This window comes from Danio rerio, chromosome 3, assembly GCF_049306965.1.
Source record: "Danio rerio strain Tuebingen ecotype United States chromosome 3, GRCz12tu, whole genome shotgun sequence".
NCBI classification, from domain to species: domain Eukaryota; kingdom Metazoa; phylum Chordata; class Actinopteri; order Cypriniformes; family Danionidae; genus Danio; species Danio rerio.
In genome coordinates, this window is record NC_133178.1 from 64,959,628 (window position 1) to 64,985,409 (window position 25,782).

Below are 25,782 nucleotides of genomic sequence, written 5' to 3' on the forward strand. Positions count from 1 at the left end.
GAACACAGCCGAACGTCACTCGGGCTTTTCCGGAAAGCAAGCGGAAAGACCTCGGCTCCATGTTTATTGTGGCACTTACAGCGTGAATATTCAGAATTAAAGCTGATAAAATGTTTTTATTTGTGGAGTGCAACTCTGAATTATCGAAAATGGACAAAAAATCAATAAATAAATAAACTAAAACCATTATTTTCCCAGAGATGGGTTGCGACTGGAAGCGCATACGCTGTGTAAAAACTAGCTGGATAAATTGGTGGTTCATTCCATTGTGGCGACCCCGGATTAATAAAGGGACCAAGCCGACAAGAAAATTAATGAATGAAAACCATTGTGTTAAATGATTCCCTAATCATTCATTCTTTTTTTTCGGCTTAGTCCCTTTATTAATCAGGGTCGCCACAGCGGAATGAACCGCCAACTTATCCAGCATATGTTTTACGCAGCGGATGCCCTGAAACCCATCACTGAGAATCACCCATACACTCCTATTCACACACATACACTTTAATTTAGCCTACCCAATTCACCTATAGCCAGGGCAGGGGCGCAACTACACATTTACTGAGGGGTGTGCGGGTTCAAATTTTGTGTGATCCCTCTTATTTTATATTAATTAATTAATAATAAATGAAGACAAATTTTCAGATTAATCTTATAACTTTTAACATTATGTATGACAGTTTATTTTGATAAAAATAAAAACAAATCTAAACAGTTACATCTACATGAACACTTTAGGCTGTGGGACTGCATGTTATTGTGTTAAATGATTTTGAATTAAACAATAACAATATTATATTCGTTTAAAATGCAAAATAATGTTTTTTTAACAAAACATATTTATTTATTTTTATTATTTGAAACTTTTAATAAGGATAATTTAAAAAAAAAATAGTTTTGGCACAACGGCGCCCCCCATGTGTCGCGCCCCTATGCGCCGCATATACTGCATACCCCCTTGTTGCGCCACTGAGCCAGGGGCGTATTCAGTGATTTTGGAGCCCTAAGCAATTCCAACCAAAGTTTTAAAATGCTCCTTTTGTACTTACATTTTTTAAATTATTATTATTATTTTTTTTGCAGTTTTTTTCTTATATCATTCGATCTCCTTTTGAGATGCAAAATAATAATAACAACATGTAAACCACCTTGTAAACCTTTAAAAAACTATTTGTTTTCATAAGATGAATGCAGAGCTAAACATAATTAATGAACTATTTCGTTTTTAAAACTAAATCTTTTCTGATTTGACTGCTAGACTGGTCCAAGATTGAAGGTGGGGGACACATTTGCGCAGATGTTATCATTTTTAGACCCTCACTGTACAAAATGATAGAAAACAACATTATATATTGTTGCCTGCTGTATATATTTATATGTATCATTTATACGTCTAGGTATTTATTTGGGGATCCTCATATTTCCTTGGTCCCTTGGCAGACGCTTACCTTTCTTATTGGTTAAATCCACCCCTGCCTATAGCGCATGTGTATGGCGGAGACAGGTGATTTCTCATGACACCAGAGCACCTGGAGAAAATCGACGCCGTCACTGGTGAGACATCTAAAAATATTTAATTAATGTACATGATTAATATGCTTTAGTTAAATGTATTTCATTTTGGTTATTAATTTCCTTACTGATTCATGTATATTTCTGTATTCCCCTGTATAAATAAGAGTTTTACTGAATAGATTTATATGATAATATATTAGTAGAAGTTCGGTTATTATCTTATTTGTTATTTCATAATTATTATCTTAAATATTACTACTACTAAAAGGCTAAAAGAGACTTAAAATGACCAAAAGTTTGTAAAATAAATGTTGTTTTGAACCATACATTCATTCATTTTTTAGGATAAGTCCCTTTGTTAATTTGAGGTTGCCACAGTGGAATGAACCGCCAACTTATCCAGCATATGTTTTTGCACAAGTGGGCCCAATATTTTATCTCGCCTACTAGGGTCCCTCAACCCTACGGGCCGGCACTGCGTGTGTGAGAGAGTGTGTGTCTGCCTAAAATGACCACTAGACGGCGTCATTTCTCTCAAAATAAAATCCTTAGCCAGTAGATATCGGTCCACACAGAGCAAGGGTGTCCAAACTCGGTCCTGGAGTGCCGGTGTCCTGCATAGATTTGCTCCAACTGCCTTCACACACTTCCCTGGAAGATTCTAGTATACCTTGAAAGAGCTTGATTAGCTGGTGCAGGTGTGTTTAGTTGGGGTTGAAACTAAAATATGCAGGACACCGACCCTCCAGGACCAAGTTTGGACACCCCTGACATAGAGGTATACTATATATATATATATATATATATATATATATATATATATATATATATATATATATATATATATATATATATATATATATATATATATATATATAATTCTCATATGAATATTCTCCTTGTTACGAATATATTTATTTCCCAGAGATGGGTTGCGGCTGGAAGGGCATCCGCTGCGTAAAAACTTGCTGGATAAGTTGGCGGTTCATTCCGCTGTGGCGACCCCGGATTAATGAATGAATATGAATGAATATATTTACTGTCACCTTTGAATAATTTAAAGCAATAGTTCACATAAAAATGGAGATTTACGCACACTCAAGTGGTTCCAAACCTTTATTTTTTTCTGTTGAACATGAATGACGATGTTAGGAATAATGTTGAGGAAAAAAGCAGCCATTGCTGTCCATAGTAGGAACCAAAATTACTACGAATGTCTATTTTCTGTATTATACACGTGATTATCGTCACTTTTGCATTATTTAAAGGAACAGATCACCCAAATTAATATAAAATGCACAGACAGAAACTCAAACAGGTTTGGAACCAGTGGAGGGTGAGTAAATGATGACGGAATTGTTTATTTTTTGTGTGAACTGTCCCTTTAAGACATCCTGAATCCTACTGAGTCAGCACTTTTGAACAGCAGAGTACATTCAGTTTTACTAGACGCTAGAGTTCTGTCTGTGTTAATTATTGACTGAATGTCCTGAAATCCTCAAGACGAGGAGTTACAATAACATTCTCAGCTATATGTTAGTGGTTATAACCAGTGGTGTAAAGCAACAAATTACAAATACTCAAAATACTACCCAGATAGCATATGAATGTGGGCCACTTTAGGCAGTTATGCGGCACTGGTGGTCTTCCTTCGGCCCAGACTAAATGAATGTGAGCGTGAAGTGGCCCACCATTACATTGCCAAAGGTGGGCCAAAGATTCCAATTAATATATGGGCCATTTAAGACAAAAATGTGGCACTTATGGCAAAATGTAACTGAATGTGAGTCTAATGTGGCCCATGTGGAGAATGATAAATTTGACCCAAATAATGGAGGATAAATGTGGGCCACGGTTGGCAAAATAGTGGCATAGTCATTTAAGGGTAATCTGGGTCTAAACCTAAAGTGGCTCACATATGTAGGTGCAAATGTGGCCCAGATATCTTAAGACATATGTGGGCCACTTTTAGCAAATATTCGGCACAGTAAACTCTGGCTAATGCAACCATTAGCCCATAGTGGCCCAGAGCAGATATGGGAAATGTGGACCAGTTTACCTCAAACAAATGTGGGCCACTTTTAAGAACTTTGCTTGAGAAGTTTGTTCATTACAGCAAAAAAAATGAAGGGAGGCACAAACTGTGATGAATTAATATGATTCACTGATGTTTACCAATGTTTAATCCATTATTAGAAGCAATAGGCCAGATCTGGGCCAGAATAAAAGCAAATTGTGGCCCAGAATAGGGTCAGTTCTGTTTAATTAGGCTGAATTCTGGCTGATATGTGGTGTTGCTTTGGCTTTTTTGTGGCTCAGATCTGGCAAACTGGAGCGGACCGCCCTAGAGCCATCAGTCTATTCAGTGTGTGGTTCAGATGTAAGTGTCTGATGTGGGCCGGATCTGGGCCAGAATAAAAGCAAACTGAGGCCTAAAATAGGGTCAGCTCTTGCTCACTTGCTTAAATTCTGGCTGATATGTGATATTGCTCTGGCTTAATTGTGGCCCAGATCTGGCAAACAGGAGCGGACCGCCCAGGTGCCATCATTCCATGCGGTATGTGGGCCGGATGTGAGTGTCTGGTGTGGGCCGGATTTGAGCCACATGAGTTTTGCTAGCTGTGTAACGCTATATTCACAGCGAAGCACGACCAAGGTGCGAATTACAGGCGGGTTTGGGGAGGATTGACAATCCTACTTAACGCTTGATCTCCCCTAAAGGACGTGGGGGGGATCAGCCCTTTAATAGTGAGAAATAGTTCAAGCTGATCTGTATTTGAAACAATAATGTTAATGATTAAAATAACAGATAATAAAAATATACATTTGACCACCCCTATAATGGTTAATACCACTGTGAATCCATAATCGCACCAATCAAAAGACACTCTCAGGTACATTGGTATTCGTATACAGTCAATTAGATAGATACATAGTTTGTATCCAAGCTAGAAAAATTCATGTGGCTTAAATCCGGCCCACACCAGACACTTACATCCGGCCCACATACCGCATGGAATGACGGCACTTGGGCGTTACGCTCCTGTTTGCCAGCCGAGGCTCGAACCAGCGACCTTCTTGCTGTGAGGCGATTGTGCTAACCACTGAGCCACCGTGGTGGTATTCATTCATTCATTTTCTTTTCGGCTTAGTCCTTTTATTTATCAGGGGTCACCACAGAGGAATGAACCGCCAACTTATCCAGCATATGTTTTACGTAGTGGATGCCCTACCCAATTCACCTGTACCGCATGTCTTTGGACTGTGGGGGAAATCGGAGTATCACACATAACAAGACCCAAACGTTTGTTTAAACATCTTTATTCACAGTGAAAAATTTAAAAATATGCATTTTGATAAACGGAAATATAAAAAATAGGGATTGAACAGACATCATTTTGACAGAGAACATATTTACACAGACAGATATGACAGCGGCTTTGCTAAAATTAATTTCTATGATCTCTAGCTAAAGAGACAGTAACATTTGTTCTGCCGAAAGAAAGAACATCACGTTCATACAAGCGCACATCATGATTACATCCAACAAAACAGTACTGCAAATAAACGAAATATTCCCTGTAATGTCCAAAACATGGCTTCAAATATCCATTATTGTGCATATAGTTCAGTACAGTACATCATACGCCACTTTGGTATGAGATGAACCCGCCATCTCTCTGAAAAACCAAACATGAAATTAAAACAAGCTGAATCTGGCCCAGAATCTAAAATGCTGAATGTAACGCCGAGTTGCATGATTTTAGCCCCAATTTTGACCAATCAGAGCAGACTAGGGCCTTCGCCTATTCAATTAGAACAGAGGAGGGCCCTGATATGACCAATCAGAGCAGATTAGGGTAATCTGGCCAATCAGAGCAGACTTTAGCCTCCATATGTCCAGTCAAAGCAGAGTAGCACCTTTACCTGTTCAATCAGAGCAAAGGAGGGCCTTCATATGACCAATAAGAGTAGATTGGGGTAATCTGGCCAATCAGAGCAGATTAAGGCCTCTATCTGTCCAATCAGAGCAAACTAGGGCCTTTACCTGTTCAATCAGAGCAGAGGAGAGCCTTTCTATGATCAATCAGAGCAGATTAGGGTAATCTGTCCAATCAGAGCAGCGTTTGAGCCTCCATCTGTCCTGTCAGAGCAGACTAGTGCCTGCACCTGTCCAATTAGAGCAGATGAGAGCCTTCATGTGACCAATCAGAGCAGAGTAGGGCCTTTAAATGGCCAATCAGAGCAGAGGAGGGTCTTCATATGACTAATCAGAGCAGATTTTGATCATCGGGCCAATCAGAGCAGAGTAGGGCGTCCCTCTGTCCAATCAGAGCAGAGGAGGTCCTACGCATGACTAATCAGAGCAGATTTGGGTCATCTGGCCAATCGAAGCAGAGTAGGACCTCAATCTGTCCAATCACAGCAGACTAGGGCCATCACCTGTCCAATTAGAGCAAAGGAGGGCCTTTATATGACCAATTAGAACAGATTAGGGTTATCCGGCCAATCAGAGCAGAGTTGGGCCTGTAAATGTCCAATCAGAGCAGAGGAGGTCCTACACATGTTTAATCACAGCAGATTTGTGTCATCTGACCAATCGGAGCAGAGTAGGGCCTCAATCTGTTCAATCAGAGCAGACTAGGGCCATCACCTGTCCAATTAGAGCAGAGTAGGGCCTTCGTATGACTAATTAGAACAGATTAGAGTAATCTGGCCAATCAGAGCAGAGTAGGGCCTCCATCTGGCCAATAAGAGCAGATTAGGGCCTCTATCTGTTCAATCACAGAAGACTAGGGCCTTCACCTGTCCAATCAGAGCAGAGGAGAGGCTTCATATGACCAATCAGAGCAAATTAGGGTTCTCTGGCCAATCAGAGCAGTGGACAGTTTTCATATGACCAAATAGAGCAAATTAGGGTAATCTGGCCAATCAGTGCAGACAATTGCCTTCACCAGTCCAATCAGAGCAGAGGAGGGCTTTCATATGACCAATCAGAGCAGATTAGGGCCTCTATCTGTCCAATCCGAGCAGAATAGGGTCATCTGGCCAATCGGAGCAGAGTAGGGCCTTGATCTGTCCTATCAGAGCAGACTAGGGCCTTCACCTGTCCAATCAGAGCAGAATAGGGTAACCTGGCCAATCCAAGCAGAGTAGGACCTCTATTTGTCCAATCAGAGCAGAATAGGGCCTTCACCTGTCCAATCAGAGCAGAGGAGAGTCTTTTAATGACCAATCAGAGCAGATTAGGATCATCTAGACAATCAGAGCAGAGTTGAGCCTCCACCTGTCCAGTAAGAGCAGAGTAGGGCCTTCACCTGTCCAATCAGAGCAGAGGAGAGCCTTCATATGACCAATCAGAGCAGATAAGGGTAATCTGGCCAACCAGAGCAGAGTTATTCCTCCAGCTGACAAATCAGAGCAGAGTAATGCCTCAATCTAACCAATCAGAGCAGAGGAGAGCCTTCATATGACCAATCAGAGCAGATTAGGGTAATCTGGCCAACCAGAGCAGAGTTATTCCTCCATCTGCCCGGTCAAATCAGAGCAGAGTAATGCCTCCATCTGACAAATCAGGGCTGAGAGGTGTCATCTAACCAATCAAACAAGAGTAGGGCCATCTGACCAGTGAGAAGAGAGAAGAGCCATCTGACCAATCAGAGCAGAGTAGTGCCTCCATCTGACCAATCAGGGCAGAGTAGACTCTAAAAGCCCAGTTGAGTGAGACTGGATCCTTGTACCAAACATTTCAGACACTATGGAAGAAGAGCTGACGCTGCAGCGTGCAATTAAAGACAACTCTTCACCTAAATAAAGTTCAAATCATACTTTAAACAGTCATAAAGAGGGCACTTTAACACCTCTGGCTTGGAAAAGTCACAAAGTTAGCGCAGCAGCAGTTTCACATTCATTTCAACCGCTGCACATTCTCTTCCCTTTGTTTCCCAGTAGTGTTGCAGTGTTCTCCTCCTCCTCCTCAAGTATTTGCATAGGTCAAGTCATATCTCATTTTGGTGGTGTTTTTTTGCAAAGGCAGCAGATTGACGCACTCGTCTGTTTGTAGATCAGCTGTCAGGCCTGGGAAAAGCTCAACAGCTGCTCATTTCCGCTGAGGATCAGACGCATGCTGGAGTGTGCATTAATTACTAGTGTCGCTGGGCTGTTGCGAGTCTGTGCTGTGAGGTAGAGCTTCATACGCAGGCAGATCCGTGTCAGGCTCTGAAACTGTAGCCTGTGGATCCTCCGAGGACAGGATGTCAAACGGGACGTCAATGGATTGGACCGACTGACGAATGCTTTCCTCGTATGTGGGAGGAGGCTGTGGAGAAAACAAAGATAAAGCTGGAGTTAAAGCACACGTGTGACATAACAGATTGTGCAGGATAGATAACTTATGAGCACATGTTCAGAGGGGGTTTTGCTGGTGACCAAACGTGTAAGGCATGGGTCTCGAACTCAATTACTAGAGGGCTGCAGCTCTGCACATTTTTGCTCCAGCAAACAGTATACAAAATATACAGAGGTGTTCAAAAGAGTCATGGACACCTTCATTAGTTGGATCAGCTGTGTTTGATCAGAGTTGAAGCAAAGCTGTACAGAGCTGTGGGCCTTCAGGAATTGAGTTTGAGACCTAGGCTGCGTCCGAAACCGCATACTTCCATACTATACAGTACGCTAAAATCAGTATGCGAGCCGAGTAGTATGTGAGTAGTATGCGAGAAGTACCCGGATGACTTACTACTTACGGCGCATCCCATGGATGCTGCGCTATCCCATGATGCCCCGCGAGAGAATTCAAGAATGGGAGTGAAGCGACACAACTGACGTAGGTAGGTCACGTGACCAGGCCCGGATTGGCTAATCGGGCGGACTGGGAGAATTCCCGGTGGGCCGGTCCGTTTTTTGGCCGCGAGGGCCGGTGTCCCTAGCTCCAGAATCTGTCGCTCTCAGCAGTCACACTTTTTAAAAAATAATTCATTTATTTACTTGACCACAGCCTTCTTATTCACTATTTTACCGCAGCTCTGCTCTTTTTATCTATTTTCTCGTAGTCTCGTGAGCAAGATGCAGCCTGCAGGTTAATGATGACATAACTAGATAAGTCACCATTCAATGTACAGCTGTTGTGGTACAGTGGTTAGCACATCAGGTTATGCCTCCGCCAACCCGGATTCGGTCCTCGTCTGAGTAACATTTTTTATTTTTATTGTTAAGACATATAATACTGTAAGGGTTGTTGAACATTTGAAGTTCTAAAACAGCTGTTTTCTAAAAAAAGACGTGATAGTGTAATTAGAAACTGAATTAGAAATGACCTTAATTTAATATAAGTGTTCCTCTTAAATTTTTACTCACTCCTCTGACCTCTAAAGGGTGCTCTAGCGACAGACGCTAGAGGCCATGGTCTTTAGCCTCCTTGGTAGAGCGCCCGACTCCCATGCAGAAGGTTGCCGGTTCGAAACCAGCTCGGAGCGGGTTGGGTGGCGTAGAGCCGACAAGGGTTACATTGGTGCCGTGACCCGGATGGGAGTGAGGTTTACCTGCACAGCACACACTAGCTGGCCTCCGTTACACTAATATGGACCCTTTAAGTGACAGCTTCCACCCCAGTGACAGCTTGCGTACCTTTATTTCTGAGAGTGTGCTATTGTCTGTCTCAGTCAGTCAGGGATGAGCAGATCTACCGTGAAAAGCCTTTGGCAACAAACTACTGTTTACACTCAGGGTGCAAACAGACACGTGGCGATTATTTTATTATTATTCAATACTGCTGCTGGTTGGCAGTTCAGTACGTCCTCTGAGATAAAGACCTTTGCTCTATGCTAATTCATAACACAGTGCTCAACGTTTATTTAAACAAATTGAACAGCTGATGTTCCTTCTCAGCCTGCAGCAACTTTCCCTTCCGCATTTCATCTCTTGTCTTTCTGTCAGTCAAACCTTTGGAAACCGTAAGATTTGTTAATGTTTTAATAGAAGGCTCGCCAAGGCTGCGTTCATTTGGTCAAATCTTGAAATTACCTTGGAAGGGCTCATTTTCCGAGGTAATCATCAGGGTCATTTTAGGGCAGACAGAAGTGGATTGGACGAGTTCAGTAAGAGCAGACAGATGGACAATGAGTGTATTCTCCACTGATGTTTACTCTTCCAGAGTGCTTTATTATGTTTGATGGCCATTTATTGGCATTATCGTATTTGTTTGGTGAAATGCTCTCAGCCTAAACAGCAGCGCAGGTGAGTCCTGTCAGTGTCTGCTGTCCATTTCTGGGATAGGATCATGTTACGCTGCGGTCATTCATACTAAACATCTATTGTGCTGTTCGGCTGCACCTGCTGGAGATGAGCAGCTCGCTGACAGAGCAGATAAAAGCTTCTGAAAGCGCTGCGTAGTTCTTTTTAAGATCAAAACCACTAACTGTAACTATCAAGTAAGGGATAAAGTACATCCAGGAGGTTGTTATCGCAGAGTAAAGCCTGACAGGGTTATCAGTAGCCTAAAGCAGAGCACTGTTGTATATGATTGAATGTTTTATTCTGCGAAAAGCATAGCTGATGGAGTATACACTAACCTGCACATTATTCAGACACTAGATGGCGCCAAATAGTCAAAAACACAAAGCTGACAGAAACGATAACAGCTGATGGAGTATTCACTAACCTGCTCATTATTCAGACACTAGATGGCGCCAAATAGTCAAAAATGCAAAGAAGACAAAAACTAAAACAGCTGATGGAGTATACACTAACCTGCGCATTATTCAGACACTAGATGGCACCAAACAGTCAAAAATGCAAAGAAGACAAAAACTAAAACAGCTGATGGAGTATACACTAACCTGCGCATTATTCAGACACTAGATGGCACCAAACAGTCAAAAATGCAAAGAAGACAAAAACTAAAACAGCTGATGGAGTATACACTAACCTGCACATTATTCAGACACTAGATGGCACCAAACAGTCAAAAATGCAAAGAAGACAAAAACTAAAACAGCTGATGGAGTATACACTAACCTGCGCATTATTCAGACACTAGATGGCGCCAAATAGTCAAAAATGCAAAGAAGACAAAAACTAAAACAGCTGATGGAGTATACACTAACCTGCACATTATTCCTTCACAATATGGCGCCAAGCAGTCAAAAACTGGCTTATTAATGTGGATGTAAGTACATGGATGTGAACGTATTCACTGACGGTCAAAGTGATTCTCATTTCCTGGAGGAGTCTGTGTCATTTAGGCATTGTTATCTGGGAATAACATACTTTTTATTGTCACGACTTACCAATCAGAACTGAGGATTTCAGACAGCTCTGTAATGACTATAACTATTATCCAGTTCCGAGCATCCAATAATGCGGAATTTGAATTGTTCAACTTTTCGATCTAGTCAAACTATCGAGGTCATGAAAACAGGATATAGCCGACAACAATTGTAATGAGGGGAAAAGTACATTATATTCAAATGTTTAAAGCACTTATTATTAAAAGAAAATAGACTTTAACAGAATAAACTGAAGTGTTTACTTAATGTGTTGTTTACAGACAGGTAAATTCAATTAAATGAAAGAAGAATATATATATATATATATATATATATATATATATATATATATATATATATATATATATATATATATATATATATATATTACTTCATTCATTTTCCTTTGGCTTAGTCCCTTATTTATCAAGGGTCCCCACAGTGGAATGAACCAGCAACTATTTATTATTTTAAATGTTTTACATAGTGGTTGCCCTTCCAGCCGCAACCCTGTACTGGGAAACACCCAAACACACTCATACACTACAGGCAAATTGGTTAATCAATTCCCCTATAACCTATATGTGTTTGGACTGTGGGGAAAAGCGGATCACTCTGGAATAAAGGGACTAGCCAAAGGAAAATGAATGAATGATTAAGTCTATCCAGCAAAAATAATGAACATTAGTGTAATTAAGGAAATGAATGATGTGAAAGCGTCACCTCCGTCACAGCGGGCCCGTTGAGTCCGAATCGGTCGGCGATCATCATGTGGATCTGCCGCTGTCGGTCTTTTTTGCGTACGCTTTCATATGAGGGTAAACGAGGGAGACCCGGATCCAGAGAGGACAGATAATAGCTGCTGGGCACACCGATGAGGAACAGAGAGCCCGACTGAAACACAACACATACAGTTGACATATTTGAGTTCGTTAAATATTTCCCAAATGACGTTGAACAGATTCAGGTTTTTGTTTTACAGTATTTCCTGTAATATTTGTTCTTCTGGAGAAAGTCTTATTTGTTTTATTTCGGCTAGAATAAAAGCAGTTTTTAATTGTTTTAAACTCATTTTAAGGTCAATATTATTAGCCTCGCAATATTTGTTTTGGATTGTCTCCAGAACAAACCACTGTTATACAATGACCTGCCTAATCACCCTAACTTTACCCTAATTACCCTAGTGAAGCCTTTAAATGTCACTTCAAGCTGAATACTAGTGTCTTGAAGAATATCTAGTCTAATATTATGTGCTGTCATCATGACAAAGAGAAAAGAAATCAGTTATTAGACATGAGTTATTAAAACTTTTGTGTTTAGACATTTTTTAATCTCTGCCCTGTCAACTTTTGATGTTGAAATATCAACTCTACAGGTAAACAAAGTGGGGTTTATTCACATTTTAGTGGCTTGAAATAATATAATGTACAATAACTAGAGAACTAAGTGTGTTAAATAGCAGAAAATATACAATGTATTTGTAATATACAACACCAACTTAAACTATTAAAATGTCAATAAAACTCCCTTTTCTGAACTCTTCAATGTTAAAAGTTGTTGAAAGAAAGATCAAAATCCTATAATGCAGTTCAAATGCATAACTAAATTGGGAAAACATCTCAAACTACGGAAAACTCCTAATTTAGGGTTATTTTTTTTGCATGAAGTCAGATTCAACAAGCCGATAGCTCATGCAGATTGAAAGGTGAGAAGATGATGGCTGATTATTAATGACTTCAGGCCAATCAGGCTCCTGTGTGAATGCCGGCTCAGCAGAACTCCCATGTGAAAGTGCTTACCTGAGCAGTAATGTTATCGTGACCCGCGTCATGATTCTGCTCCACATCAGACGACGTGACCAGAGTCTGTCTGCTGCTGTAGTACTGAGGAGGAGATTCCTGATCAACACACACACACACACACACACACACACACACACACACATGAAGAGCTCTGTTAACATGACAACCTGTGACATCATCAATGACTATGAAGTTTTTTCACAAGACAGTGATCGACAGGGTGCCGGGTGTTTCCAGAGTGTATGGTAGTGGGACAGTAAATTTGACACTGTTCGCTCTTCTGGCTGCATCGAGACGACGACACGGTTTGTTTGTTCATCCATGGCTCGTTATTATATTCCATGTAGTATTTCCATGTAAGGTCTCGGCTTTGTATTAAAAAAAAACATGGCGGTTCCTTTGTTTACGTTCTGTGTAGCTCCACGAACTCGTGACGTATCTCTAACCAATCAGCGTTCAGCTGCACGTGTAGCTCCACCTTTTGGTACCCTTTCTCCCGTTTGGTACCCTTTTGAAAGGGTGCCGAAAAAGTGGTACGGTTTGGTTCGGTATGCTTTTTGACAGTGGAAACGGCCATAATAGCGCACCAAATCGTACCGTACCGTACCTCTCAGTGGAAATGGGCCATTAGGTACTGACCAGGCTCAGCCCTGCTCAGCTTCAGTGAGTAACCGGTTTTGGCCTGCAGGGTGATACGGCTGTGGCTAAGGTTGAAGTTTAAAAGTTGTGTGCATACACTTTTTATGCATATTTTCAAAATTTATGCGCATCTTGCTGTTGATATCGGCAGTGATATCCGTGTGATATTTTGGTTAAAGCATGTGGCCGCGTTGGCTTTTCTTTTCTAGTTTGATTTTTAAACCACTATCGATCAGGTTTACAGAAGGTGGGTCATTTTAGGTAAGCTGATATACTATGCGCATGCGGAAGAAAAGTGCGTTAATATTCGCAGTAATAAACACAGCTCCCTCTGGTGGATTTACGAAAAATGGCACGTATGAGAAACCAGTAACGTATCTGAGATCATCAAAAATGCACATGGCGCCCTCTAGTGGATTTGTGAAAACAAAACTGCAAGAAGACTATTTCGCAGTTCTTGATAATGTATCCCTGGGCACACACACAAATTCCCTTTAAGGCAAGTATTTTCACCCATCTTTGAAACACCTCTCTGTTTGGATAGAGAACATCAAATTCTCCAGAACTGTTTGCCTGGCTCACGATTAAATTTTACATTAGGAATCACCAATAAAATAAACAACAGCTGTCTCTTTAGCTTCATTTCTATACGTTTTAATCACACAAAATCTGCCAAAACATAAGTCTGGACCAAGCCCCTCCCCCCGAAAATCGCCAGTCTATAGCGATCGCTGATTGGCTCCTGTACCAGTGGGCGGGGCTTCATTTACTATATTGATCCTTCAACCCAAGCTCATTCTGAAAACGCAGTCCCGTGGACGTTTCTGGAGACGGCGGAATACGTCCCGGGGGTACGTACGGCCCAAAAAAATTTAAAAATTAAAAAATTTAAAATTTTTAAAAATTATTTTTTTTCAAGCTAACGCTGCGGGGCGTTGTGACGCTGTTCCCTTTTGCGCTTGCCTTACCTCCTTGTGGAGGGCTTCCCCGCTGTAACCCGTTTGTCTAGTCAGCTCACCGTGTACGTCGGCAGGCTCGAGATGCAGAGAGGAGTCGACCACGGCGACCGGTTTTGAGTCTGGGGAAGAGCGGTTCCAGCAATCAGGTAAGACAAAAACAGAATCCCAAAAATTAAGTGAACGAGTTTCGTGACAGAGTGAGAAGGCAGCGAAATCCGAAAACGCGGTAGAAAAAAAAAATCGGGGCTTTGAATTTTTTGGACGGCTTTTTGTAAACTGTCGCTCGGGTTTAGGGAAGCGAGCCACACTTGCGAGCGGCGTATGAGGTGCGAAAAACCGCACAACAGCGGCCTCTTGCGGATTGAAAAAACAAAAACTGCAGCCGTACGCACCCGCCGGGACGTATTCCGCGGTCTCCAGAAACGTCCGCGGGACTACGTTTCCACAATGAGCCTGGGTTGTGATCGTTACTTTTCCCCATTCAAAACTATAGGAGTGACACGTCTTGTGTATTCTAGAGTCTTTGGCATGCATCCACCAATGCACCTGGGTTGATTTGTAGTGGCCTTTCAGTAGTACTTGTGCCAGTAAATAGCCTTTCCAGGAGTTTGTTATTTTGTTTGTCAAATATTCATGATGTAATTCACACGTGTGATGTCATCGTTTTCACTACATCATACTTCTGACATCATGAGACGATAATGGTGTAGTTTTCCGAAATGACCGTGTTTTTCATCCTGACTGCATGTCAGGCGACCAGCCAGCTTGATTTAAAGCCTCACACCCTCCTCTATTGTCGGTGTAATGTCTCTCCTCCTCTTCCTACTCCAGAGTGTCCTCGGGATGGTCGTAAATTACGCCGCTGAAGGGAAGACCACCAAGGCCACTTCCTCCGTGATCTGCCCACCCGTGCAGCTCTAGATTGGGCAGGCGGAGAGGAATTCCTGACACTCACTGATCACCCTCACCTAAATAGAGGGCTTTGTGTCCCGGGACAATGAGAAGTCTTCCTGCGTCATCAGAGTGCCGAGGATATAAACCCCTTGCTGCTGTTTTAAACGTCTGCCTGTGTTTCACACACTTGTTTCTGTGGCAGGTACTAGTAAACTAGTGCACTGTGTTTTATTGGCCATGTGTCACCCGGACAGCATTACTAGTCATTAGTTCACAAGCTGAACGACACCAGCAGAGAGGGGTCCGAAACTAATCATGGCTTGAGGGAAAATGGACTGTAAGTGATACAATGACCAACAATCAGTGTCTGTTTGCTTCACTTTTTAATGGTATACTTTTATATATATATCATTGTATAACAGTTGTTTGTTCTGTACACAATAAAAAATATACATATTGCTTAAGGGGGCTAATAATATTGACTTAAAAATGGCTTTAAAAAATAAAAACTGCTTTTATTCTAGCCAAAATAAAACAAATAAGAAATTTACCGTTTTGCTTGGTAGCACTGGTGCTCGCAACTTTAAAAAGTTAGGAGCACCAGCCAAAATTTTGTCGCACCCACCAATTATAAACCTCGTTACTACAAGTTTTAATGCTATATCAACCGATTTACTGCATTTGAAATCAACACTAAGCAATCTAACAAGCAAACGACATCTGCATGCGCCCACCGGCCCTGCACGCACTGCTTGACATGAATGAAACTTAGTTGACAATAATAACTTTGCTGTTCTCACGGGTGCTGTCTGATATTGCACAGAGAATACTGACATAAAGCTTATTATTTGCATCCGTTTGTTTTTTTCATGAGCTGCAATATTAGTTTCATCTTAATGAATGCAAGCCTTTTTGCGATGGTGTACGTTACATTTTACATATAGCTGCCACCTGCACAGCTGACAGCATCCTGACGATTAAACGAAGGATTGAACAGAAGCGCTCATGCTTAAAATGTGTAGATTTGGCGAACGCTGTCACCAGCAAACTGTCACCGTCACCCCGGCTTTACGGTAATGCTTTAGTCATTTTTATAGCGGGCTTTAAACACTGGAAGTCTTTTACCCACTCTTCGAAAAGAGTAAACAGTGGATTAACATTCACCACATGATCACTGATCAGATGTGTCATTATTAGTAACTTTAAGTGGTTTCTAAAACTAAACCTGTCAGTGTTGCTTTCATTCTCATCTTCAGAGATTTACATGTTCACGGTTGTAGCTCTCCCTGTCATCTAAAGAAAGGCATCGGCTGAGTTGACAGCTGATACTAACCAATCCGTTTGCATTTAGTTTTAGAGCAGTGGGCCAATCAGAAGAGCTTAAAGGTGGGGGCAAGTAAAGTTGTTTGACAACTGTTTTAAACTATGTATGAGCGCTGCGTTTGGCGTCTCAGGTGTTAAGATGCGTTCTGCGAACATTTGCAGTGAAAACCAGTCATACGGCACCAATTTTAAGAAGTCGCACAAGTATATTTTGAGGTCGCAAAGATAAAGTTTTGGGCGGACATGTGACGGTCGCAATTTCGAGCCCTGTTTATATAGAAAATAATTTATTTCTTTTTCAAATGTATTTATTTTTTGTTTTATTTATTTTACTTAATTTTTGTTGTTATCATTATCATTACTAACATTGCTATGTTTCTCCAAACACTTGTAATTTTAGACTGAAGTAATCGACAGCTATCATGGTTTCCGCTAAATTCATTCCTTCATGGCGGGGCGCAACACCAAAATTCATCCCGCCACGACTACATTACAGCTTCTTATTAATTCAAAACATTCAGTCATTGTTGTTATTTTTAATTGCGGGAGATATACGCACCAAAACGCATTAAAAGGTAAGTGAATTATAACAACGCAAACTTTTCTGTTACCGTATAGTGCTGTGCGTTATTTGTTAAACTCTTTAAGGTGACGTGCAGACAGACTGACCAACTGGCTGACTGGTGCGTGATGCGTGAGGCCAGCAAACACGACGTAGCTTTCAGTTAAGATGAACACAGTTTCCATAATTATACTTTATTTATAGATAAAGGTCTGTGATTTTGCATACAAAGACTTTAACGTTATTTTGCTGGAGTTTATAGCCGTTTCACTTTACTTCAGGACGCATTAATGCTGTCTATTAGAGAAATAAATAAATATTCCTAGCAAGTCTAATAAATGTTGGAGACATACTCACTACATAAACACCCTAAATCACACTTTAGCAGCGTTTATTTGAGAGCGCACAAGAAGATCTGCGCTTGAGCAGCGTATATGAGGGTGTGCAAGAAGTTTTGTGCACGAGCAGTGGAAATCGGCGCGCAAGCAAAGAGATTGGCATTATTAAGTTTTAACTCACATATTAAGTTTTTAGTTAGGATACTGCCAAAATCATTCCGCATAAATCCACAGATTTACACAATTCTGTGCTGAAACAACTAATAACTTTATTTTTCCCTAATTTAATTGTAATGCAATGATGTGCACCTTTTGCAAAGCTGCTTGTAACAATAATTATTGCGAATAAACTTGAACCGACTTGAATTTCTTATATTGTTAGACAATAAGAAATCTAATAAGAATATGTCATCCCTTGATAAACCTATGGCTAATCAGCGTAGAGCAGCGGGACGCCTCCTGACAGCTCTGACATCCCTCACGGTGACGTATTCTGACCTTTCCCATCACCCGTCCCATTCGGGCCCCTGAGAGACACGTTCAGTAAATGAGGGGTCAGAGGTTTCCTTCCCTCACCGCCGTCGCCCCGTCCTGAAAGAAAGACGTCCTTTTGTGCGCTCTGGCGATTCAGTGTGAAGCGTGTAAAATCAGTGAAGTCGGGGGAGGACGGTGAGCCTTTTTCAGCGCCTGACCTGAAGGAAAACCTTTGGTTTTTTTAGTTACTTACTCTGACCCCCCACCAAAACAATGCATCTAGAGATCAGATGCTTTTAAGAATGCTTTCTTGAAGTGTTGCTTAAAGGAGTTTTACTTAACACATATCTAAACATAATAGCTTTAATCACTGATTTCTTTTATCTTTGCCATGATGACAGCATATAACATTAGACTAGATATTCTTCAAAACACTAGCATTCAGCTTGAAGTGACATTTAAAGGCTTAACTATGGTAATTAGGGTAAAGTTAGGGTAATTAGGCAAGTCATTGTATAACAGTGGTTTGTTTTGGAGACAATCCAACACTAATATTGCTTAAGGGGGATAATAATATTGACCCTTAAATAGGTTTCAGAAATTAAAAACTGCTTTTATTCTAGCCGAAATAAAACAAATAAGACTTTCTTCAGAAGAAAAAATATTACAGGAAACACTGTGAAAAATTCCTTGTGAAAAAAAATCACAAGAGGGCAAATCATTTTGACTATAGATGAAGTTCTAGTAAATGAAATCGGCTTCATTTCAGTCATCACAGTTGAAGATGTGTGTGAATTACACAGTGTTTAACTGTAATATGAACTGTATCTTAGTGTAGGATAGTCATGTTGCTGTGTTTTAAAGTTTATTTGTGAAAATTACTGCTTATACTTACAGTAAAGATTAGGGCTGCAAAATATGCAATGTTGAGTTAACTTCAAAATTTCTGAAAACGTAGTCCCGTGGACATTTTTTGGAGACCACGAAATACGTCCCGGGAGTTACCTAGTTGTTCAATTTTTATTTTCGCGAATCTGCGAGAGGCCATTGTGTGCGCTTTTTCGCATCTCAAATGTCTCTTATGATTGCCATTTGCACCCGCGCTGCACTCGCGTCAACCCACCAGAGGCCGCTGTCGAGTGACTGTCTGTCTGACTGACTGAATGATTGACTGGGCGACCGGCCAATCCATTATCCGCCAACCCACCCTCCTCCTCCTTCCCCAAACCCAACCAGTTATACTGATTGACCCGCCCGCCTGCTTACTTCCCTTAACCCAAGCAACGATTTACAAAAGCCGTCCAGAAAAAGAAAAGCCCTCGCCTGTTTTATACCACGTTTTTAGATTTCACCACATTCTCACTCTGTTATGAACTCGTTCACTTAATTTTTTGGATTCTGTTTTAGTCTTACTTAATTTCTGGAACTGCTCTTCCCCTGACTCGAACCCGGTCGTCGTCATCCTCAGCTCCTCTCTGCATCTCAACTCCACCGACGTACACGACGAGCTAACTGGATGCAGCGGGAAAGCCCTCGACATGGAGGTAAGCGGTCAGCCGGCGAGCACGAAAAGAAACGTCGTTATACAGCCCGTAGCGTTCGCTTAAAAAACGAAATGCAGCCATACGTATGTCAGGCTTCATAAATCGCGCTCTCCAGAAACGTCCGTTTTCAGAATGAGCTTGGGTTGAATGTATCTGTATGGGGGCTTATGTGTGCAACGTACCTGAAGAGCTGGGAGGGATGTTGTGCAGAGGGGTGTGCGACATATTTAAGGACCACACGAGCGACTTCCGGGAGATTATCATTCATTTGCGGCAGTGGCGTAGCGCAAAATGCGGGGGCCCCCCTGCAAGGATCACTGACGGGGCCCCCTGAAGGGGGGATGGAGCGATCACTAACTGAGGGGACGGGTAAAGGGGGCGGGGTGGAGTGACAACGCGGGGAAGCCTTCACAAACTGAGGAGAGATCACTAACTAAGGAGCAGGAAACGGGGGCGGGGTGAGGCGTCGACCCGGGGTAGCTTTCACAAACTGAGGAGTGATCACAAACAAGCGGCGAGAGCGTCAAAGTACCCGGAAGTCATTTATTTTCAATGAGAACCGGCGGTGAGGAGCAGCGTGGCGCATCTTCTCCGGTGTCAAGGAGAGATGAAATCAAGTCAACTTTATGGTAATGAGCTATGACGCGGTTCGGCGGCAAGCAATCAGTGTGAAGTAGTCCACCGCTTTAGAGGAGTTCAGTAAACACAGTCCTGTGAACTTTGGTTCCGACCACAGCTGTTCCCAGGGGTTTGATTATTGCGGTTGCCGGATTTTCAAATCGCAACGACTGGCCCGTCCGCTGCGCGACTGATTTGCGGGCATCCAGAAGTCTCTACTTGGGATGTCTGTATGTGTGTGAATGAGTGTGTATGGGTGTTTTCCAGTACTGGGTTGCGGCTGGATAAGTATCCGCTGTGCAAAATGCTGGAATGGTTCATTCCACTGTGACGACCTCTGAAATAGAGACTAAGCTGACGGAAAATGAATGAATGCTGTAGAAAATGTGCTTGCTCTGTCTAACATTCATTCATTTTCTTGTCGGCTTGGTCCCTTTATTAATCCGGGGTCGCCACAGCAGAATGAACCGCCAACTCATCCAGCGAGTTTTTACGCAGCGGATGCCCTTCCAGCCGCAACCCATCTCTGAGAAACATCCACACACACATTCACACACTACAGACAATTTAGCCTACCCAGTTCACCTGTACCGCATGTCTTTGGACTGTGAGGGAAACCGGAGCACCCGGAGGAAACCCACGCGAACGCAGGGAGAACATGCAAACTCCACACAGAAACACCAACTGAGCCGAGGATCGAACCAGCGACCCAGCGACCCAGCGACCTTCTTGTTGTGAGACAAATGTGCTGCCCACTGCGTCACCCTGTCTAACATCACTTGGATAAAATTTGGATTCAATTTCACAAGAGGTCGAATGCATTTTTTCTTCAACAAGTAAAAGAGGTGGAGGCTGTTTCTTGTTAAAAGCCAAAACATCGCTGCGTTTGGGTATTTCAGGAGCGGCTAAAGAAGCATCATTCAGGACAGGATTGCTCATTGACGTGACGCCTCAGCGAATGCATTTACATGCACATTCTTAAAGTGATTACGCCGAGTAAAGCCAACAATGTGTGTGGTCATGCAAACAACTTAAACCAATCAGCACAGCTTGATCAACAGATCTCAGCTCATTACTCTCACTTTGCATGACTGGTAAACACCTTTACAGTGGCACGCTGGCTCAGTGGTTAGCTCTGTCGCCTCACAGCAAGAAGTTTGCTGGTTCAAGTCAGTTGGCGTTTCCGTGTGGACTCTGCATGTTCTCCCAGTGTTGGCATGGGTTTGCCATAGAGTGAGAACGAGAGTGTATAGGTGTTTCCCAGTACTGGGTAGCAGCTAAAAGGGCATCCACTGCATAAATCAAGTGCTGGAACAGTTGGCGGTTCATTTTTCTTGTCGGCTTAGTCCCTTTATTAATCCGGGGTCGCCACAGCGGATTGAACCGCCAACTCAAGTTTTTACGCAGCGGATGCCCTTCCAGCCGCAACCCATCTCTGGGAAACATCCACACACACATTCACACACTACGGACAATTTAGCCTACTCAATTCACCTGTACCGCATGTCTTTGGACTGTGGGGGAAACCGGAGCACCCGGAGGAAACCCACGCAAAGGCAGGGAGAACATGCAAACTCCACACAGAAACGCCAACTGAGCAGAGGTTCGAACAGCGACCTTCTTGCTGTGAGGCGACAGCACTACCTCGAAGGAAAATAAATTAATGAATAAACAACCAGCGTTCTGTTTGTGTTGCTGAAGTGTGCAGATGTGATTTGTATCAGAAAACCTACTTGGGCCTCACTCACACATGCATTTTTGCCTCTGGAATGAGTTGAACAATAACAAAGTCATTAGAAATGGGAAAACAATATGTTATGATAAGCACTTGAAGAATCGTCATATAATCAGGATAGACACAGGAATGATGAATGAATGAACTATCAGTCACTGTAAAAATATACCCATATTTTGTGATTCATGTTTATATCTGTTTATTTCTGCTTTTGAATTGCATTATGGGATTTTGATCTTTCTTCCAATATTTTTTTTAACCTTGAACAGTTTTAAAAAGTGACTTTTATGAAATTATTTAGTAGTTTAAAGTCCTTTATTGTCTGGGTTGGTGTTGTATATTATGCTACAAAAACCTTGTAAGAAACTGCCAGCACTTTTTTTGTTGTTGTTGTCGCAATTTTACAGACTCATTTCTCTAGATATTATTTCTTATATTAATTCAAAGTACTAAAATGTCACTAAAAGTCACTTTGTTAAACTGTAGAGTTGATTATTCAACATCAAAAGTGGACAGAGCAGAGATCAACATCCCATAATGCAATTCACACCTGCAAATAAACAGAAAACACAGTGCAGTCTTGAAACTGTTTAAATGTAAAGTGATAAAGCAGGTAATTTAGACAATTAAACTGTTGCTGCTATTTGGGGATTTCCGCCTGGGTTTTGCCTACCCAAATTTAAAAGCTTCCCAAATCCACATGCAGAGGTGTAAATGCAAAAATTTGGTATCATTTTAAAGAAAACCCTTTGAATTATCATAAAGCACTATTGAAATTGTTTAAAATATCTGTATATGTCGTCTGTGTGATAATAAACACCTAAAAAAAGAGGCGCTTTTTGTATTTTTTACAAACTCAAATGTGAAAGTGTACCTTTTAGGTTGTGTGTGGTCTAGCGTGCTGTAATTAATGTTGGTGGTTCCTGCACGTCTGTCATCATAGGAAATAAGAAAAACATCTCCACCATAATCTATGCAAGAGTTATTGTATTCCAACTGATGAGAGGTGCTGTACAAGCCACAGGGAGCGATCATTGTTTTCATATTTCACTATTCTTTTGTTTGATCAAACATAATTCACTGTGTTTGGAGCACGTCAGACATATAAAAGGATTACTTATGCACATCACCTCAAAAACAGAGGAGAATGGCTCTGAAGCGCACAGCATAAGGTGAGAGATGACAGCTGTCTGTGCTATCTGGGGCTGCTTATTGATCATAAATGTATTGTTTTCACTTCTGCGCCATGGAAACACCGCGAGTCATTCGGCAACTGTTTGATATGTGAATATAATTCAGTAAAAAGAATGCTAGAGCCGTATGAGCACCGGCAAGAGGTTTCATTTCAGCTATAACTTGTACATGTGTCATATGAAAAATATGAAAATGAACCAATGTCAAATACCCAGCTCGGGTATCCAAAATACTGTGTATTTAAGTGTAAATAACTTTTATACAATAGAATAAAAGCCAAAGTGATGCATATGTGCATAACATATAGATTCTACACTTTCAAACGACACCACTTACAGGGGTCTGGTGCAACGCTAGCCCTTTAAATCTTAAAGCGGAAGTCGATGATGTCACAGACCTGGTGTGAGTGTTTTTTTTTTTTGGGTGTAGTTAAGTAGTAAAAGTAAATCTGGAGAAATTGTAACATGCTCAGAAACATGTCTGATACGTGAATGGGCTGAATATTGCCAGCTAACCTATTAACAAAAGCACAAGACAGGTTCATATGCCACTTTGACACAATCCACACTGTATTAAGCGCTATAGAAATAAAAGGTGACTGCAACGGTCATTGTATCGCAGACCTCTCATTTAGCCTGCACTCGGTGTCTATCTTCAGCAGATGTGCTTTTGCATTTCCTCTTGGTGGGAGTACAAATGTGGAGGCAGCTTCCCTGTGTTTCTCAGATAAGGTTTTAGATCTCTCCGGGTGGAAAGTGAACAGGAAAAGGAAACGATGCTGAGGTTTGACTCCAGGCTAAGTGTGAGAGCTTTGCTTTATCACAAGATAAACTTTGAACCCACCGACTGAACCCAGGCTCATTGTAAATGCGTGCCATTTTTTGTGAAACCTACAATACATTGCTCAGGGTATGTTTTGTTGCACGTTTCAGATGACAAATCTACTAGAGGGCGCTGTTGACATTTGTGTGAATCTAAAATACGTCACTTAGGGTGTGTTTTTTGTACATTTCAGATGATAAATCCACTAGAGGGCGATGTCTACATTTGTGTGTATCTGAAGTACGCTACTTAGGGTGCATTTTGTTGTACGTTTCAGATGACAAATATACTAGAGGGCGCTGTTGACATTTGTGTGAATCTAAAATACGTCACTTAGGGTGTGTTTTTTGTACATTTCAGATGATAAATCCACTAGAGGGCGATGTCTACATTTGTGTGTATCTGAAGTACGCTACTTAGGGTGCATTTTGTTGTACGTTTCAGATGACAAATATACTAGAGGGCGCTGTTGACATTTGTGTGAATCTAAAATACGTCACTTAGGGTGTGTTTTTTGTACATTTCAGATGATAAATCCGCTAGAGGGCGCTGTCTACTTTTATGCGAATCTAAAATATGCTACTTATGGTGCGTTTTGTTGTACGTTTCAAATGACCAGTTCACTAGAGGACGCTGTTGACATTTTGTGTGAATCTAAAATACGTTACTTAGGGTACGTTTTTTTTGTTCGTTTCAGAGGACAAATCCACTAGAGGACGCTGATGACATTTTGTGTAAATCTGAAATATGTTACTTTGGGTGCGTTTAGTTTCAAAACCTTGTACACATCCAGGAGAAGGCAGAGCTTGTCGTACAGATGTAATTAATATTTAGAAACCTGACAAACTGACAGTTGAAGTAGTTATTATATATAGTTTTATTTTATTTAACTTTTTCAAATGACCTATAACATGTCAAGCATCACTCACTTCCCTTATTCGCTTATTTATAAGGGGTCACCACAGAATGAACCACTAATGTCAGTTAATTTTATAAAACACTAAGTTTTAAAAAATAGAAAATATAAAATATTCTGTCTTTATGTTTTAGTTTAAATTATTTCACGTGTTGATCAAAAAGCGCACATTTCAAAGCAACTCACATGAGCTTTAAGAGCACATTTTAACATTTTAATTTCACTTAAGCAGACTTTTACGATAACATAATAATTTCAAATAACATTTTTATTTTAAAACAAAGTTTTAATTCTTTAAAGTGAATTCGTCATGCTTTAAACAAATTAAATTATTTTAATATACTGATTTAGTGAAGTACTTGATTATAATTTTTAATTATTTATTTAATATTACCAACATTTACAATTTAAATATTTAAAATTGAGGGGCAGCACGGTGGCGCAGTGGGTAGCCCTCACAGCAAGAAGGTCAATGGATCGAGCCAGTTTGTATAAAACATATGCTGGATAGGTTGGCAGTTACTTCCCCTAAGGCGACCGCTAAATAATAAAGGAACTAAGCCAAAATTGAATGAATGAATGAATGAATGAATGAATGAATGAATAAACAATAATGTAAGCCGAAGCACAATCTTAGTTTTAATACATTAAAAGAGAAACAAGAGTAGGTCACAAAGGTAGCATAGCTAGAAATACACTCCACCTTCTGCCCAATTCAGTAATATATTTTCAGCTAGGCGATAAAATTGAAATTATATTTATATTTATCACCTATAATTAACACGATTTCCTTGTTAATGTTATTTCTATTTTTAAAAATCCTATCATTACTATCATATTATCAAAATCATATCACATTTCTTGCCAGTTAATTATTTTTGGAGGGCAGAAACAGAGACAATTCGATGGCCATTTAATTCTTTAAAGTGAATTCGTCATGCTTTAAATTTTTTATTATTTAATATGTTTACATTTTCAAATTGAAATCTGTCAACTAGACTAAACTGAAACCTCATAGCTTAAAAGAAGTTACAATGAAATCAACTTTTATGTATATTTATTTTACCATAAACACCTGTCAGTACATTAAGTAGTAAGAAAAGCGCTTTAAACGTCAGTTAAATGCCTTTAATATTAATTTAAACTACAATAAATGTTCATTTATTAATATAATATAATAT

The 25,782-nt window shown here is 40.9% G+C and overlaps 1 protein-coding gene across 1 annotated transcript in view; it reads right to left on the bottom strand.

Moving 5' to 3' along the window:
• Positions 1-4,818: 4,818 nt before the first annotated feature.
• Positions 4,819-25,782, bottom strand: part of si:ch73-364h19.1 — a 33,822-nt gene continuing 12,858 nt past the window's right edge. Inside the window, exons 3-6 of the mRNA XM_073945283.1 lie at positions 12,581-12,679; positions 11,505-11,675; positions 5,686-7,834; positions 4,819-5,563 (exon numbers count right to left, since the gene is read on the bottom strand). Coding sequence (XP_073801384.1) covers positions 7,655-7,834; positions 11,505-11,675; positions 12,581-12,679 — 450 coding nt within the window. The 3' untranslated portion in view covers positions 4,819-5,563; positions 5,686-7,654. The remainder of the gene's footprint in view (positions 5,564-5,685; positions 7,835-11,504; positions 11,676-12,580; positions 12,680-25,782) is intronic.